Source organism: Aptenodytes forsteri, unplaced genomic scaffold (genome assembly GCF_000699145.1).
Source record: "Aptenodytes forsteri isolate BGI_AS27 unplaced genomic scaffold, ASM69914v1 Scaffold257, whole genome shotgun sequence".
Classification (NCBI taxonomy): Eukaryota; Metazoa; Chordata; class Aves; order Sphenisciformes; family Spheniscidae; genus Aptenodytes; species Aptenodytes forsteri.
The window spans coordinates 4,528,136-4,547,722 of NW_008795194.1; the positions used below are offsets into that span (position 1 = coordinate 4,528,136).

Genomic DNA, 19,587 nt, shown 5'->3' on the forward strand with positions numbered 1-19,587 from the left:
ATGGAAACATACACACAAAAAAATTCACTGCACATCTTCAATCTTGCCTAAATTAGGGTGAATTCTAGCTGGTTACTCCCAAATATTTATCCTTTATGTGATGAGGACAAGTAGAATTCCCTGGTAAATTTTATGAAATTGTGGCATTTAACATCTCAGGCAATGTGAATTTTTTTTTATTATTATTTTTAAAAGAAGTGTGCTTGGCTTCAAAAAAACCCCATATCTTATCCCTTACTCTTCAACAACAAGCTATTTCCAAAACATTTCAATTTTGAATGTTCCTCCATGTTTGTATACTATGGAATAACACTGGCATGATCAGGTAGTTGTAGTAACCTCTATTACTTTTTAATGTAGAGAAAGGATCATTTTTCTAGATGAAATAGAACGTATTTCCAATACAGTGAGTTAGACTGATACTGAAAGTTCAGCTGTAGTTGTAAATTTATTAGAATACATTATATTGAAACGACATTTCTTTTTGAGAATCTTTCTTTTGTGGTATGGCTCAGTGGTGATACTGAAAAAAAAAATCAAAACCAGTAACATCAGCAATAATATGTATCTCTAAGCAAGCACTAGATGGTTTCTAATGATTTGCACAGAAATGGATACAGCCTCCTATATTGTTGTTCTTGTTCTTCAGTATTTTTGTCAGCTACTATTTTGTAACTACATACTGAGATTACGACACTTGCATAAGACCATACTATTTTTATCCGTTTTTTTCTATCTAATCATTAAATAAGTAACTCTTTCTCTGTTTCTGGCAGCTACTGATACTGAGTGCTCCAGAAATAAGGCTGTCAGCTTGCTTGTGTACCTCAACAATTTTGTTGTCTCTATGCAAAATTACAGAGTTGTGCTTGTTGAATAAGACACTTCCCATCTTAAACAACCTCACAGGCAAAGTTAGTGCCTGCAGAATGGACTACTGCTAACAGTTTCTAACATTTTCCTCTAATACAGGGGGAAACTTTATTCTGGAGGCCAAGAAGGAAACTTACAGAGGTATCATAATCAGGACTGTACTGTCAGAGGTCCATACAAAATTTTAGCCTATTTACAAAACATTGAAAATACCTCAGCTTTAGTCTTGTTAGACTTCAGCAGTTAAATTTGCATAGGTTCCTCCTTCTCAGCATACTTTATATCCAAAGAGGCGGAGCAGGACTCTCCCCATATCTTTTTTCTGACAAGAAGTTATGTGGTGTTTCTCAAGGAAAATGATGGGGGAGAGAATCTTACATTGGAGAAGTTTCTCTGATAATGCAGAGCACAAAGAGAGAAAAGCTGTCTGATCTGAAAGCTGGGAGGTGAGGAATGAAAAGGAAAAAGAGCAGTAGGACTGGAAAGAGGAAGAGAAAGAGTAAGACTTAGATGTACCTAAGATCTGAAAGGAAAATACAAAAACAAGTTGTATTTGAGAAATTCAGTAAGAGATGGGAGCTAAGCTGGGAGAAAGAAGAAGAGAGAGAAACAGGTTGCAGGTGTGGAAAACCTGCAATCACTACAGTACCCTAAAGAATTTTGATTTGACTCCAAGAACAAAATACTCCTCTGCTTTCAGACACACCAACTGGCTAACTATGCTATATCTTCTCTTTAACTGGGTAGTCCAGAAACAGCCTGCTGCAGCTGTAATTGCTATTACCAGTTACTGTTATCGCTCATGTGGCTAGAGGTTTGTTTGTGCCAGGAATTCAATCTGAAGGGAATCTGGTTTGGTTTGAAGCACCACATTTGATAACTTACAAGAGGGATCCACATAATGGAAATAGTGCTTTTGAAGACATTAAAGTTGCATTAAAATAAATTATGAGGATGTTATAGTTACAAAGTCAAATATTCAAAAGTTAGGATCTCATCAAACAGAAGTGGCCCAGGGATATTGGCCTAATAAATATATTTAAGCTTATTTTCTGTAATAGTCTCTACTGTAAAAGAGTTGCTAGCTTTTTTTTTTTTTTTTACTGTGGCTTCCCTTAATAGTATATATCCTACCTGGTTCTCTTGTTGGTGCCACAAACAAATTTGCAGAACCTGCTCCAGTCCTTGACGTTGATGTTTAAGAAATCTGTCCAGTTGCCGTCTCCTGTCTTGTAGCATTTCAAGAAGATTGTCAATTTTCAAGCAGCTGCTGTGGGCTCCCTGAATCAGCTCTGGATTTGCATTTGGCCCCTCACATTTGAATTCTTCTATGAATTCAGTTAGCTCTTGGCTTTTGTTTAAAAGTGCAAGTGACTTTTCCAAAAGCTCTGTAAGAATAGAATTTCACAGGAAAAAAAAAAATGTGATTTGTAATTCTAGTAGCGTATTTCAAATATTACTCAAGTATTTTTAAAACTACCTATCTATTTGCATACACGAGCGTAATGTATTTTCATGCATTTGCATGAACAGGTTATAAATACTTACTTTAGAAGGTATACATCCTAAGATATTTCAGTTTGGACAGCTGTTATATAAACCTACAAAGGTATAAAGGTGTATACACATACATATATGTACCTATAATGGTAAATATAATATATATACACATATAATGGTGTACTGAGAGCCATTGAGACAAAACCCAGAAGTGATATTGTTTTCTCAAAACTGAGTTCTTTCTGACGGTTTCCCAATCCTCAGGTAAGCTGAAGCAGAATTTCCTACCCTGCTTTCTGCGTGCGTCAGTAGCCTCTGTAGTTTTTCATTAGTGATGCAAGCAAAATTTAGGTCTTTATGTCCCTCACGGAAGTTGAAAGAAAAAGTTCTCCTGTCTGGGGGCTGTTATAACCTTATGACTAAATAAGTCATGAATATCAGGAACTCTTACCTTCTTTCCATAACCTCTACCTAGATACATTCAGGGTTAAAATTCAGTGGACTAGTACACTTTAATGACCTACCAGTCATGTGTCTGTCTTTGTTCCAGCTCCTTAGAGCCACATAGTACAAAATCTGTTGAGCAGACAATGATCAGTATTTACAGGTCTTTCAAATGAAAAGGGAAAAATTTTAGGTGCTGAATGAGGAAGAAGGGGAGCCAAGCCAGAATAAGAAGCAAGGTAGCCATGAAGAAAAGTATAAGAAAGGAATGTTTGCAAGGAGCTGCCAGTGAAGCAACCAATGACAGGCAGCAAAAAGCTGAAACATTCATCTTCCCAGCTGAGTACATGTACTGGTAATTCAAGGCAAAGCACCCTAAATCTCCACCTTTCATATGGAGCACCTAGGGAAGATACAGAAGTGGAATGCCTCCACTTCTCCAGCCACCAAGGGGTAACAAGAGAGCTTAGTTTCCACAAGCTCACTGCAACAAGCCTGTCCATTTTACTTCTTGCCTTCCAGAAAGGTGATACTAATCAGAAATGTTCCATTTCAGTCCATCCAAAATGGAATATATATAAAAATGGATAAATTGGGAAAATTCATATATTTTCACCTTTTTTATTCTGAATTGAAATGCATTTGTTTAAATTTTTTTTTTTTTTTTTTTTGTGATAAACATTTGTGATAAAGTACTCATCACATACTGGTAGAGTCAATACTTTGTAATGGTCGTGTTTTCAGCCACCTTACTTTGGAATGGGTAGATAGTATCCTTCTCACAGAAAGCAATACAAACACTGTTTTTTATCAAATAGCTCAATATCGGTTTTCCAAATTTGATGTGATTAGAGTAAGAAGCCAATCAATTGCAACCACTTTCCTCCATCTGAGGAAAGGCTTATCCCCATCAAAGCAGTCTTTCTCTGGCAAGCCATTTCATCTGATTCTTACAGTTATAGACCCTCTTTTTAGCAATAAATTACTGCCAGATACTTCAGGTTAAAATTGCTATACAGCAAGCACTTTGCTTCCATGAAGATCAAATTGGAAGCCCCAAAACCTATGTTAGAGTGACCTGAGTTCACTTCTCTATTCAGTCTCCTGAGAAGAATACCTGGCATTCAAGATAGCTAAAAATATTTAATCTGGTACTCCACTAGTGAATAATAAAGTATAATTTATTTTCTGCCAGTTATTAGTAATCTTATAGCAAAATTTGGTTAAAATTACAAAGATGGAGTCTTAAGTCTTATAAAAAATACAGAACCATATGGAATTGCAAAGGTGTCTGAAGTAGCCACACAATGAGATTGGTTTTGAGAAAATTTTTTTGTGCTCTTTTTGAATTAAGAGTACCACAACATGGTAGAAGACGCATCACATGAAAATTTGAACAAACAAAAAGAAGTCACATGGAAGAATTTTTCTAGGCAAACATATGTGCAGGAAAGTTGTGGTGGAAGGGGAGAGAGCACCTTTTTTCCAAGAGTGTTACAGTTCTAGCTGCAGAACCTCTTGGAACAGATCAGACAACTCAAAGGGGAAGTGAAACACAGCCCCACTCCTCAAAGGCAGAAGCAAAATGCAGGGAACCTCTGCATTGGTTGCCACCTCTATCTCATAGCTCCCAGCCTCACTTCGCCACTACTTCATCAAACCCCATCCCTAGGCAAAGGAAAGCAGAAGGAACACTTCTCCCTTGGCCACTCTCAAGAAGTTGTAGGACTTTGCAGGGCATTGTTACTAGAGCTGATTGGAAATTTTCTAACGGAAAGTTTTCCATAGGAAAATGTTAATTCATTGATAGCTATGATAAATTTGATGAATTTTCCCATGGAACAGAAGGATGGGTTTAGAACTTGCTTGACAATCAGCCTTAAAAGTCAGCTTGGTTTCTTAGCAGCTCATGTGGCCTGGACTGCCTTGAAATCAGAATACAAGCTTACCACTAGCTGCTCAGCAGCAACAAAGGTGGAACCATGAGAGAGCTAGCTCAAAACCAGGAGTTTCATATCTTTCAGGAGGCCTGATAAAGAGTTATTTCACCATTATGTTTTTCCAAATAGAACATTTTCATATTTGTTCTAAGATTTTATTTCTTTTCAAAATATGCACAGGAAGAGTAAAATCATCCTTCAAGGAATCGGCGCACAATCACACACCATCAGGAGTGGAATACCGTTTGTACCTTTTGTATGATGCTCTTGTTGCAGAAGGAGTTCTCTCAAAGAGTCAATATTGTCAAACTCTTGGGCATTTTTCAGGAAATCTTCAACTTGGTCAATTTTAACAGCAAACTGCATTAAGAAAACAAGGGGTGGGAAGAAGCACAATATAATTTTCTTTTGCAGAACTCTATCATAATCTCTGTATTCTACTATCTGGAAAGTTCATGAGAATTTGTACATTCTTGGAAAAACGTGTTTTTAGTGACTGCTAGAACCAGATGCTTTGTGGGCCATATGCACCTTCTGGTTTTTTGAGGTTCTCATTGATTGAGAGAACCCAAATTTCAGCTGACATACTCTGTAATTACAGTTTGTCACTTTATGAATCATCTTTCCTACATAGCCTTCACACCCACTGAAAATAAATTCTTATGGAAGAATCCGTTAATTTCAAAGCCTTCAGTAAAATCATTTAATATGAATGAAGCCTTTAACTTAGGTCTCCTTCCCAGAACGTCTTTCTAATGTTAAAGTATTGAGGGGAAAAAAGCATTTAAGGGCAATATCAGACAGAGATACAATGTTCAAAGCAATCTTTTGAAAGCAGAAATGAGTAGCAAATTTAAGCTAACAAATATTATGGTAAACACAGTAATTAATTATAGTGGGGAAACAGCATCTCTGTAATGAAGACTGAAGTTAGGTTACTCCTTTACAGCTCATTTTTCCATGGGTTCCATATTTTAAATATTGAAATATGCTGTGTTTCAGGGAGATCTGGAGCAGATTTGGCAATCTGCTGAGATTGTTAAAACTAAGATTGGAGTTCTTTATTTGACTTCCACCTTTGCAGGTGAATTCCAAGTATGAGTAGCTCAGAGAGAGCTGAGACACATATTCTCCATCTTAGCCAATCTTTATCAATTCTACTGTTTCATTTCAAGAATGAAGAAACCAGTAGAGTTCAAACTTGTGTTTCAGTGTAAGCAAAAATGTTGAAACCTATGGTGAAATTAAAGATGATGAAAAGCAAGCACTCTGCTTTTTCTGTCTTTTCTATTGTTCTACATTTTTCTCCCTCTTGATCTGCATGCTATAAAAGAAATCCATTAGGTATCAACATTTCATATTTGAGTTCCTTTTTTCACTAAAGTCTATTCTTGAGATATGTTTTGTGTTTTATCACAATAAAACAAAGATTTCCTTTATCACAGGCTGTCATTTAAAGAAAAGCCTTTCCATAAGAAGTTTCAGTGACTCCCATTTAAATCCATACTGCAATTCTTCTTCCCTTCTATATATAAGGGGTGTGATTTGTGCTGTTGCTCCACTGCTGCATTTTGTTTTAATGATATAAGCCTGTTGCAGGGGCTATTCAGCTAGCCCCTTAAGGATTTAGTCTGCACTAGGTCAACCTTTGGTAGTACAGAATTTACGATAGTGATACTTACGCCAACTCTGTACTAATTTCTTTGTATAATACACATCGCCAGGACAAAATAATTAGTGGTAGAACAGTTGCTTCTGTAATTTATAGGTGGCACTGGGCTATTGTAGAAACAAAATTGTCAGGGAGAATTATTAAACTCTTTAGAGCTCCAGGGATGTGAGGAGAATTGAATGTGAGGCTACACAGGGTAAGCATGGAGTCCCTCTCTGCTTTAGCACCCTGTGTATCAGTGAATTAGGATAAGAGATACAGAGACATGGGTAAACAGGGAAAGACAACACTCTGAAATCTGTCTCTGGGCTCACACAATTGTCCTTTTGTGCACATCTGCACATGGATGTCTCAGGTAAAGGACTAGCAAGTTAGACTAATGTTTAGTTTGCATAATTATAATAGCTGTATGGATATTTCAGTGTAAAACCTTCAGCGGCCAATCTTCAGTAAGCATTAGGCATCTGAGAATTTAGTTCTTTCAATGCCAAATAATTTGAATCATTAAGGAATGAAAGATATTCTGCAGAATGTCTATAGCCACTGAATTACATGTTTTAGGTTTTGGTCCAGTTCCATTTTTCACTGTCATTTTTCTGTCAAGTAGAAATTTTGGAGACATCATGACTAACATATTTCTTAAAGTCTACATGGTTTTTTTTGCTCATTTTTACCCTGAACTATCCAGAAGGTGGAAAAGGAAGAATGCATCTAGAGATTTTTATTTTCTTAATTGCCTCAACCTTTAGGAATGCAATAAACATATATAACAGAGTAAAATTACAGTAGACACTGTACCTGTAAGATGTGTGAGGTTTCAAATTGAGAGCCATTTGATTTAAATACAAACCTCCAGAGCATTTTCAAAGAACACTGAAGTAAGTTCCAGAAGTGCCTGTCGCTTCTCTAACATGAGGATGAGGGCATCCCATGCATCCCCAAGGGTCTCCGCCATGGCATCATAAACCTGACTCTTTTCTTTGTTCTCCTTTGCAGCCTTGTCTGCTTCATGCAGCAGGTCCCATACCTGGTCTTCCAAAGCCTGAGAAGAAGAAAAAAAAAAAAAAGAAAAAGAAAAAAGAAGAAATCTGTAAACAGAATCCAAAACACTGTGCTGATACTGGTGTCAGGGTAATTTTTCAGTGAGTCTGATAAACTACCCACAAGTCATCTACTCCTGCTTTATTTCCAGTTCCTAGTGACAGGAGTGTAGCTGTTCCTGCATGTTTCATAGCAAGCTTCCGAATTTCATCTGCACTTAAGAGGCAATATTTTTATGAAGTTTCATTTAAAAACAAGTGTTAAGAGAATTTATCATTCTATCTCTAATATTTAGATTCAAATAGGTTTACATCTCCTTAAACACAGATCTTCCTGGAAGTGGTAGCAATGCAGATATTTTGGATCTTCTTTCATATGCCATCATATTATATTACCTGACATTACAAGTTTTAAGAGTTTGTAAAGTAACTTACTCATAAGTCTCCGATGACTTCAACACAATCCAGACAAGAGTAGCTTGAATATATGCACGTATTCTCCAGAAAAACACCAAATTTATGCAATGTTTCAAGCTCAGCTCGCTGCATTGCTCAAGTTGGCCGCCAGATAATAATACTCTATTGTCAAGAAAATCATTCTACTGCGTTTCATTGCCTTTGCTAATCTCACCATGAGAAAGATAACTGCTGGGCCATTTCCAGCTTACGTTAAAAATCTTTAGTGTGTCAGAAAAATTGATTAGCATTTGTTCTATATTCTTTCCCCCCCATCTCAGGTTTTATTATGAGCATGAATTAATAAAGTGCCAATTTCTGCTGTTATTACAGGTGCTATCACATGAATGTGTAATGGGAAAAGAAGTCTGTATTAGGCAAATTAAAAACTATGATAACTCATTCTCATGACACAGACTCTAATAAAGGTTAAAGAATTGGAAAACTTGAAATTCTCCTGACAGATCCAACTGAAAAGAGGAAATTGCAGAAAACTTTATTGTTCTAAACACAGAACCATAGCCTTCAGTCCTCCCTAGACCTTGTATACTACACAAAGACGTCAGCTTGAACTGAAAAGGCTCATCAGTTCTCTCTAAAAGCGGTACTGTGAGAACAGTATAATAAACTATGGAACTTTTATTCTTTCTTTGAAAAAAATAGAATGAAATTACTTTAACTTAACTTTACAGACAGCCAAGTATGAAAACAAACAGTGGTAAAATTAACAGGCATAAGAGCAGCTCCAACAAACCCATCTTTTTCTACAGTATATAGAAAAGTCATTATCAGCAACATGAATGCATGCTTATTGTTTGGTGACAAACTCATCAAAAAGAGCATCTGATCAAAAGCTAGAGAACAATACACACTCCATTTTATTTTCTGAATACCAGGAATGGGAACTGCTGCTTTCTAATCCTTCTGTAAAACCAATTCTTTTTGTTCTGTTGAATCCTCATCCTGATTGCCTCAAAATATGAGCAGAAAAGCTCAAATCCCCCAAATGCTACCTATTCTGTATTTAAGTAGAAATCTAATTAACATTTATTTAAAATGATGCTTTGACTTTAAATGAGGACATTTGCATGGAGTAGATACTGTCACTCTGATGTAACTATTGATAGCAACTGTTTTATATCTCCATTATACCACAATGAGACAAGAATCAGGTCAAGAAAAACAGTTGGCCTTGGGAATCTAGTCCAAAGTACTCCAGTCAACTTTTATTCAAGAACATTTATCTAGCTGACAAGGTAACTAAATGTTGCTGCAGGTGTTTTCATAGTCTTACATGCAGCAGTCAGAAACCTTATTATTAGAAATAAAAAAAGAGCAGCACTGACTCATGATAATTTCTAAACCGCAGAGAATAATATGCTTGTACGATTAATAAAATTTAAAACCCAGCTTCATCAAAACAATGATAATGGTAAGTTAATGAACCAAGCTCATGAAAATTTTAAATGAAAATCCATCTTTCACTGCAATCTTTAACACAGTTCTTTCAACTCTTTCTTGGTTTTTCTTTTATTGGTTTGCATCATTATTTCTTAATTATTTTTATACTGTCAAAGCTATAAAAATTATGTTCTCCATCTAATACTGGATTTTCCTAAATATATGCACAATCTCTTCAGAGCCAACAAAGCCTTGGTTCTTTGTTCAACCTCCAAAAAAGGCTAAAATCCAAGTACTAACTGCCAAGTGCCACCTGTGTTGGATGAATCCTGCCTAACAGATCTAAGGAAGTTTGTTTTGTTTCCTAGCACCTAGAAGAAAAGATCTTGTGAAAGTCTTATGGAAGCTTTAAGGCCAAAGTGCAGAATAAAAGAAGTATCGTGACAGAAGATGAATGAATGAAATACACAAGGATGTGACTTCATCGCCCTGTGATGGCAGTGTAGGATGAGGTTAATGTAGACATCAGAGTGCTTACTAGATATAGCTGAAAATTCTTTACCAATATTTTTGATGCAAAAAGATTTTCAAACTTCTTTATTCCAAGCATTTGCTTTTAGCAGAAAAGTTTGACTTAATTTGAAAAAGTGAATGCCATAAGCTAAAAAATAAAAACATGGAAAATTCTGCTCTCATGACTCCATTCATTATGTACACTTTCCTTTATTTGTTGGGTTTCCTAATCGTGACACTTCTTTCAAACATCACAGCAGTTCAGCAAAAGGAGACTATGTCTTATTATTGGAGAAACAAACCTGTAAGGAATATTGGCTTTTAGTGGAGAATGAAGTTATGAGACACCTGAAATAGATATTCCATAAAATGACATCAGAATTTTAAGTGCTCAGTCAAAATCATTCTGCTGAAAAGAAAAAGCTCACTTTAAGGCTAAGTGATGGCTAGAAAACAAAGCTGGAGATTTAATATGCTAGCAGTCATTGTTTTCAGTTAAATATGACAAAAAGTCAGGGATTATTTTCCCTGACATTTATCAAGGAATGGGGAAATTAGCCAAAGGGTACTATATAGTATTCCTACATCTTTTAGAAAACAGTTTACTGACAATAATGAAGGTTTGGGGTTTTTTTCCCCACTGGTAATTACCTTCAGAAATAACCTGCAGGCATGATGGCTGCATAAGTGGGCACATCTTTGTCTACATCGTTCACTTGTTTGAGAACACTGCATTTTAGGTAAGGTCTTGAAATCTCCAATGGTCAATACAATACCAACAGGAAGAAGGAAGTTACTTCATCTGGAATGCCGCTTTACCCATCTTTTCAGGCCCCATCCTCTGTTTTCCACTTTTCCCTTGTTGGTTAACTTCAGACACACAGGATTTTCACAATAAAAACAGATCAACCACATCAAAGGCAAACCTGCATTAATAATGCAGTCACATTTCTATTGTGTTATATAATGCCAGTAAAATTGGTAGTTAGACTCACGTGCTATTTTGTTCTCATCTTACTAATTAAGCCACTAAATTTGTTTCTAAACCTTTGCACAAGGAGTACTAATGAACAATTTCTTTAATTGAAGCCATTTGCCTATAGGTAAATGAGCACACATAACTATAATATGCTGCTCTTCAAATAGTCTATACATTCAATAAATATAATTTAGTCTTCCAATTTATTTCTAATGCCGGCTGTTCCTGTTATCATTCATTACATTTCACGGACAACATAAAGGCAGGATATGACATTTACATTCCTTCAAAAAAGACCTAGATTTTGATTCTCAAAATCTATTTTGAAAACACAGCCAGACTGCTTGCAAGATGATTTTAAAAGGCAACACTAATAAAATCACAGTATAAAACAATGTTTTTGTTACCATGAAGACACAGTCAAGGATAATTGGACTAGCTTTTCAGACACGTAAGAGAGGAATTTATTACTAATTTTCCATGTCACACTGTTTTGTTCTCTCTGTCCAATTTCATCAAAATAATCAATATTTTCTAACTACATGTGATAACATAACATGAAATGACTAGAGCTCTGCTTGTCTACAGGACACAGAAAAATGTTTCACTCTTTCCTAACAGCTCAGCTTACTCAAAGTGATAGCACTTAAGACACAAATTCAACACTAACACTATTTTACATTTAGAAAAAGAATATTCTAGAAGAATCATGAATCAGGAAATAAGATCTGAATTTTTAAAAAGCTATAAAAATGGAAAATAAATAAGGTTTATGGATTTTATTCATTTTTTCAATAGCTTAACTACTGATAAATGAAGGCATAAAGAAGAGACCACGAAAGGGAAAACAAAATAACAAACAAAGGTTTCATGTGCAGACTGGGTCATTCTCCATTCTTGTCATTTATCACCCAACACTAGGAAATAGCTGTTATGTCTTAAAGTTTGTTTTAAAATAGACCTAAAATTTAGGGCTCTGTCCAACAATATAGTGATTTTGCTTCACTTGTACAATCTCTTAGTAGGAAGTACAAGTTCATGCCAGAGTTCAAGTACTAAATGTCAACTCACTTTTATGCAGTGTTAAAATTTTCATCATTTGGATTGTTCTAAAATTTGGTGAGAAGACTGGAAACTGGTGAGGATACTTGCTTCTCTGAGCAGATACCTACCCTCAACAGGCAAGGGATAAACCAAGCCCACAGTTTTAACAATTGATATCACGGGTGAGATTCTTGTTCCCTCACTTTCCAGCCACTTCAAGAGGCTTGCTGGGAGCTGGAGTCCCTGAAAGCCTCCGATTTATTTCAAACCTGCAAAGTATGGCTCTAGTGAAGAGAGAAACCATGAGATTGTTTCTTGAAGCAGTCCTTTGCCCGGTGAGGACAGAAACATAAAGCACTGTGGAGTGTAAAATGCAGAGGGGGCAAAGAAACAGAGGACAAATGGCTTTTTCAGTAATAACTATCTCTGAGGCCAAGTGGTCTGTACACTCCACACTGCTTTATGTTGGCTTTAGGGAAAAAAAGAGACTTTCTACTGCAAGGAGCATACCAAGGCATGAACTATTCACAATATTTCTAAATCTTGGTAAATCTTATGTAGAGCTGCAAAAAGTTGCACTGCAGTGTGTGCATCTGATCTTCACATTCTATTTCAGTGTAATCATCAATAGGAAAGATACTGAATTTATGGATTTTAAACTCCTCAAGCCAGTTTATGTAGCAATAAAAAAAAGACGACAAAACCCAGGCCTGGATCAAGCCTGAAAAGTCAAGTCAAACTTGCTCCATAGTCAAATATTCTGGAACTGCTTAGAGTACAGGAAAATCTTGTCAGGGGTACATAGAAAATGGCATTTCTCTGTGCATTGTAAACATCTGTTCACTTTTACCCCTGTCTATAGATAATCCCAGCTGAGAAAAGGAAAGAGGAAACAGGAGCCAGACAGGAGAACATAGGTCAGAAGAAGAAATGCATTTCTGAGCCAGCAACCCCTGAAGCATGTGCAAGAGCTTCCCCTCCAATTATCTCACTATAAAACTGGATCAAAGTGATGAGTTAACATATGTTGAATACCACTGCTCATAAAGATTTACTGCTGATTGTCTTTAAACTTTTCTTTTAAAGTAAATATGGATCACCAAGATCTCTTTGTATTGTATTAAATCGAAATTAACACCTCTCTTCACTTAGAAAACCTACTCCCAAAAAATTATTTATAAAAAAAATTACCAGGTGGAAGAGCTGTGAGATATTTGACAAAATTGTACAACAACAATTCATAAACAGTTTGAAACTCATGCCACTGTGCAAGAATCATACTTCATACAAGAGTATATATTGCAAGAACTGTATTTGCTGCAACAATAATAATAAGCCCTAACACTAAATTTACTGTAACTGTAGCCATCTCTAGTTTAATAAAGCCCTCTCCTGTTTCTTAATTTTGTCTCCTGTCCTTGCTAATTTGAGCATGCTTATCGACAGTGCCGCCAGTTTGCAACAGTACTGTTTCAGAGAAAACGGTGCAGCAATGGGTAAGTCTACACTATGGTATCTGTTTCGAGTGTAGCTGGTGAAGACATGCCTAAGGTAAATTTTAAGTCACTCATTCAGTGCAGTGTCAGTAGCCTAGAACTCAGTGCGAGTGCAGTATTTACTTCTCAAGTTGTTTTTACTGCTTTCACTGAGGTTGTATCTTCACTAAAAGCTGGGGCCAAGCTTTTCTGCCATCTGCACTGTAAATCCTTTAGTGCAGTGCAGCTCAAAAAAGACCTGAGAACAATCCTATTGCAACTTACCACTTCTTGCCACAGGTTGCTTGGAACTTAACTAAGCATTACAGGGCTTTGAGCACCAGAAATGCACCAGCTGCAAATGAACAAACCCTGTTCTTGATGGACATAGAATGATTCCTAGAAAGATTTCTAAAGGTATACAAGTGAAGTCTGGCAGACGATTTTAGCGGAAGCAGCAGGTAATTGTGGTTCATACTACTGCTGCTACACTGCCAGCTATGTCTGACCTAGTTGATTGAAAGTTAATTCACAGACGTCTACACAAGGTGTAAGCATAAGATAGACCTGCTGTCAGGACTGTTCATTGCTCACAATCACTTACATGCAAATATGTAAGAATATCTAAAGTTACTGGCATAATTAAAGTAGTATAATTGTAGCATACACAGCTAGAATTATTAATATACTTATTTGACCTAATCCTGCTCTATTTAAGTGTAATTGGATTTCCTTATTTATGCTTTCAGTGCAATTTGAATTTTAATTCGTAAACTATAATTTCTAAAATTCAATTTAGCTAAAAAAAAAAAAAAATAGGGCAGGAAATAGAGTTATACTGCCGTTCTTACCAAATCCATGCTCATTCCACAGCCAATGAGGTGTTTTTCAGGCAGTATATATTATTCATAGAAGAGAAAAAAAAACTGCTTTCTTGGCTCTGGGGCCAAGGAACTGCCTTGCTTTAACCTTTGTACAGCATGTTTAAGAAACACTTAAAACCTGTCAAAGCAAGTAAAGCTGGGGGGAGAAAACAAACAAACAATGCATTTTGAAGGTATATTTCTGTTACTCTATAATTTTATTTAATCATTATAGGTTTTGGTTTCCTTTTTGCTATATGAAAAATCTGTCTTTCAGTAAAACTGCTAATGTTCGATTCACTCATATTTTTATGTAGAGTTTAACTTAAACAGCTCTTTAAAAATATCTAGCAGTTTCTCCCAAACCAATGAAGTTTTCCTGTATAATAAAAAAGGTGTGCAGTGAGTGGCATTTTACCCTTCCTGGCCAAGGCAAACACATTGATCGTCTCTGCTTTTCTTGAGATGGCAAAACTTCACACTAGATCTGACTTTCAATAGCTTCAAAAAAGCACCAAGTACTGGATGAACAGGCAGAATAAATCACTGCCTTCTTGCATTGGCAACCCAGAAACAGTGTTAAAACAACAACGGCAGAGTCATTTGGGTAGCTTATACAAGGCTGCTCCTGGGCATCTCTTTTATAGATATGAACTGCTTGTAGTGGACTCTGCACAAATAATCATTTTTCTAATAAATGCCTGCAAGCATTCGTTAGGAGGATAGTCAGTGAATCTCTCAAACTAAGCAACCATTATGGGGTGCTGTATCTTCAAGTACTTTCAATTCAACATTGTTTATGCTAGCTAATTGAATTGATGAATAAAAATTACTTTTTTTCTTTTTTAAAAAACTTCCCATCACAATTATTGCAACCATTCACAGAAATCTCTGATTTGGAATTTGGTCATCAGTTAGCTGAAAATCACTGTTTGCATGTATAGCTCCATGGTCCTTACAGGCTTTATTCAGACTTACATGTAGTATGTTTATTTTGCAGAACATGGCCAAATAACAATGTTTACTAACATATGCAAATCCACTCTCCTACTTCTACATCCTAATATTTGACAAGTCTATTTACACTCCAAAGCATAAGCACTGATCCTTAGGGTGCAAGGAAATCAATGCTGCTTTAGCTCTTTTGGTCTCCCCTCTGACTTCCAAAGATGCTAGAGCAGGCTAACACCTTGAAACATTTAACCAGCTTGTGATCTGCTTAATTTCTTAAGTTCATTAATTTTATCGAAAGTTTTACCGAAAATTTACTCAAGTTGGTTCAAGGAAACATAAAATTCATTTTTTGCTAGACCACAACCAGCACTTAAAAAAAAAAACAAAAAAAAACAACAATCACCACCAAAACAGCAAACCCCCAGCAGTAGGTAGACGGAATTTATGCTGCCCTTTGACAGGCTATTTTAAAGAAAGAGGACTAAAAATAACTTTTAACTGTGTCTGGGCTTTAGAAGACCCATGTTGGTAGACCCTGCTGAGGAAATGCAGAAGATTCCCACATGCCCTGGGAAAGGTGATGTCCTACATACCTCTCCCATCACACTGTTGAAGACCCAGGATCTGAATTTACTTCATCAGGAATAGCTATGACTCTAAACTGAATTTGGTCCTCAGCATTTTTTCACACTCAGGTAATAGCAATTAATCACTTTCACACTCATGAGGGATGTTTGAATCATCAGAGAAAAAACATACTGAGAAGCTAGTTCATGAAACAAGTAAAGGGAGACTTTGTAAAACATTTTTATCTTTTTGAGTATCTGTGCACTTACCACTAAAATACCACATCTCCAAGATAAGATATTGACAGCCTCTGTTTAATAAAATTAACATAACAGAGAAGCAATTAATTGATAGCCTCTGTCCATAAGTTAAGCTATATAGAGAGGTATCATTTCCTAAGTAGGATGAAACACTTGTATTATCTTCCAGAGAATTTCGAGTGCATTAACAAATATTTCATCTTATTTTGTCTGTGAATAGCATTGGCATGAAAGGGCAGAGAATGGGTTGAGAGAGCAGTTGTCAAACACTATCAATACATCTAAAAAATAAATGCTATTTCTAAAACAGCCATTTTAATACTACTGGATAAAAAGTTGATGAAGTAAAGCACTAGGAGAAGCCATTATGATGTTTCTTTCTTACTGAGGCATAAAATGATTGCATGCATAACGACTCTGTAAAAGTAGTGGCATTCGTTAATTATCCAGCACGAGATTTTCTTAACATTCTGGACCAGCTATGTAACTAATATAATATAACAGGAATTAAATGAGCATGTGATACTGATACTCTCTTTACTAATTCAACATCTTAATATTAATCTATAAAAAGAATTAATTGTCAAAAAGAAAAGGTAAAATGTTTTCAGAACTTCACACACTTGTAGCTTGTCACTAGTAGGTTAATTTCCCCAAAATTATCATACCACTTTCACAGCTGTCCTGAATACACTGTGGAAAAACAGGTGGCATCTGAGATAGCTCCATTTGGAATTTCTTGGAAAAGTCTGACTTTTTAAAGGGCTGACTACTTTATATTTTGAAATAAAAATAGACATGCATGTATCCTAATATTACATCAGCTTCAACATATTAAAAAGACATTTCAAATGTTAAATCTTTCCTAACTACTTGGGATGGACACTGTAAAATTGGTATAGTGTCCAGAAGTGGATTTCCTTCTTTTAGAAGCCTTTTCTCTGAACAGGTTTTTAATTAACATTTGTACTTGACCAGTATGCTATATTTTCCAGTAATTGATTAGCTGTGAGACACACAATCCCTAAGACACAGAGAAAACTGGGATAACTTGAAAACAATCAGTCATGTTTCATGCAATTATTTTTTTTTAATTTAATTACTGTGTGATGAATTCAAACCTAAGCAAAGATAATTTGAAAGTTAAAGCAAACTAATCTGCCATATTTCATGAAATGCAAAAGTATTGTGCATAAAGTTGCAAAAAAGAATTAGAAAATTGTTCACGTGCAATAACGTTTTAGTTTTTATAACTGATTCATGGAAGTTTTGAAATACAAACTTAATATTGATTTTTCCTTTAATGTCTGTTGAAAATGGTTCACACATTTAAAACTGCTGTGTGTTTGTTTTTTTTTTAATAATAGCTCCTGTAATACTACAAAAAAACTAATATAGTATCAAAACAGTTGTCATTTTGTCTGTTACCCCAGCAACAGAACACAGTTGCATTTTGAGAAGACAGACTAGGGAAAAAAGGTAAATATCTTACGGGAAACTTTACATTGTTGATGAAAAGTTCAAATACATAAGATGGTCTTCGGAGTGATATTAAGGTTCTATTGTCATGAGTTTGAAATTATGCTTTCCACAACTGTCAAAGCCATTAGTTACTGTGAACTTTTCAAATATTTATCCTCAGCTATTTTAGTTTCTATATACTATGTATGGGAATAGTTTATTTTTAAATGGGGTAGACTGATATTACTGTTTTTATACTTTTCATCTTTGAAATACAAATATTTTGTCAACACAGAATCATAGAATAATTTAGGTTGGAAGGGACTCTTCAGGTCATCTGTCCAACCCCTTGCTCAAGTTACTCAAGGACTTATCCCATGAAGTCTTGAACATCTCCAACAATGGAAATTCCAGAACTTCTCTAGACAACCTGTTCCAGAATTTAACCACCTTCATGATTAAACTTTTTTTCCTAACACCTAATTGGAATTTCCTTTTTTCCAACTTGTGTCTCTTGTCCTAGAAGCAATATTAGTATGAGGAAAGAAGTGTATTTCCATCAAAAAATGATGACTCATGGAAAGCAAAATATTTCACAGAAACCTGAATTTTGAGGAGGTTTTTTTTTACTTGAATTAACTTAATAGAGCTTTCCAGTAAAGCCTTAACTTTATTTCAATCATTTTTGGAATCGGATGTTTCAGTTTTCTGTTTTGGCATGACTTCTCAATACATACATAAAGAAATGTATTTATTGTTTCAATGGAGCATAAAAAAAATTTGGAAGGATATTGTTTCCTGGAAAAATCTGGTTTTGTGTTTGTTTTATTTTTCCAATTTGAATGGGAGAAAGAAAAGAAACACATGCAGCTCACCCAGCTCTGAGTATGTGGTGCTGTTATTTCTCAAATTAACAATTATGTGATATGAACATGACCAGAGTACTTTTCACTTCATATGCTATTTGTTTCTGTTTATGAACTTTCACTCCCTGTGAACACAAAAAACCCCAGAATGCTACATTTCTCTTTGGGCTGTGAGGAGCTGGCATGAAGCTTGACAATGTAAGGAATGCCTAGCACGGAGTCAAAAAGGAGTTTGTACAAACATGCAACTTCTGTTGGTCTCAGTAAAACCATGTCAGAAAACCATTGTTTTAAAAACTACAGGCCAATTTCAGTTTCTATGTGAGGTGTTATTTTTCCTTTCCACTTCCACACCACTGTATTCACTATACCAAAAAAGAACACTGGTAGCTTAAAGGGAACAATGTTCTGGTTAACATTTACTGAGAGGAAACTAACAGGGGTACAAGCCCAGGCCTGTGCCGTGCATGCTTGCTGTCTGGTAATGCAGCAGTTGTGCAGCCACACAACTCTCCCCCCGCTCATTTTCAGGGCGCATTTGGGTCTGATATGGTAGCCAGGACAGAATATGAATAGCTGAAGGTCTAGAAACATCTTTTTATGTAAGCTGTAATGGATAGTATAGCTTTTGTATTCATTTGTTCACAGCCCATTATTTGGGTACTTTATGTTGTGCTAAAAGAGCATGGAAAGAGCGGGAAACTGTGTTTTGCCTTTCCTGATTGTTGTACACTGAGCACCCCTCCCTCTCCAGATGGAAACAAAATCTGGCCTTCTAGAGCATACATTTAAGTACATTCTTACCGTGTATTCAGAAAGCTTCTGGAGTGCAAAGCAAAGCAGACAGAGGAAGATAGCTAGCAATCAGGGAGCCTGAAGCACTGTTAGAGACCGGCAAACTCCTGAGGAAAAGAAGGACTAGATACAGGCGTATCCAGGAAGGACTTAAACTTCCTAGAGGCCTAGAGGCGTTAGCATACAGTATGTTGCAACCCAAAAAGCCACGTGGAGCTGCTAACGTCAGGACAAAACTAAGGGAAAAGATGAGATTTATGAGGACAGGGTTTAGAGAAAGGCTGACTTACAAGTGCAATAAAGTTACAATAAAACACGGCTCTACAGAACCCTTCTGGTGATGTTGGTACATTTGCTTGAAGGAAAAATTCAAAGTCATGATATTTTAGCATTAGTTCACGGAATCCTAATGCAGACTACAATGCTTAAAATTATGGTTCTCTTTCATTATAAGACTCTGTTGTTTGTGAATTTGCGAAAGCAG

General features: G+C 35.9%; 1 protein-coding gene across 1 annotated transcript in view; it reads right to left on the reverse strand.

Moving 5' to 3' along the window:
* CCDC141 (coiled-coil domain containing 141) overlaps positions 1-19,587 on the reverse strand; it is a 106,866-nt gene that overhangs the window by 77,172 nt on the left and 10,107 nt on the right. The window contains 3 exon segments of the mRNA XM_009278616.2: positions 2,008-2,261; positions 5,009-5,117; positions 7,280-7,471. Coding sequence (XP_009276891.2) covers positions 2,008-2,261; positions 5,009-5,117; positions 7,280-7,471 — 555 coding nt within the window.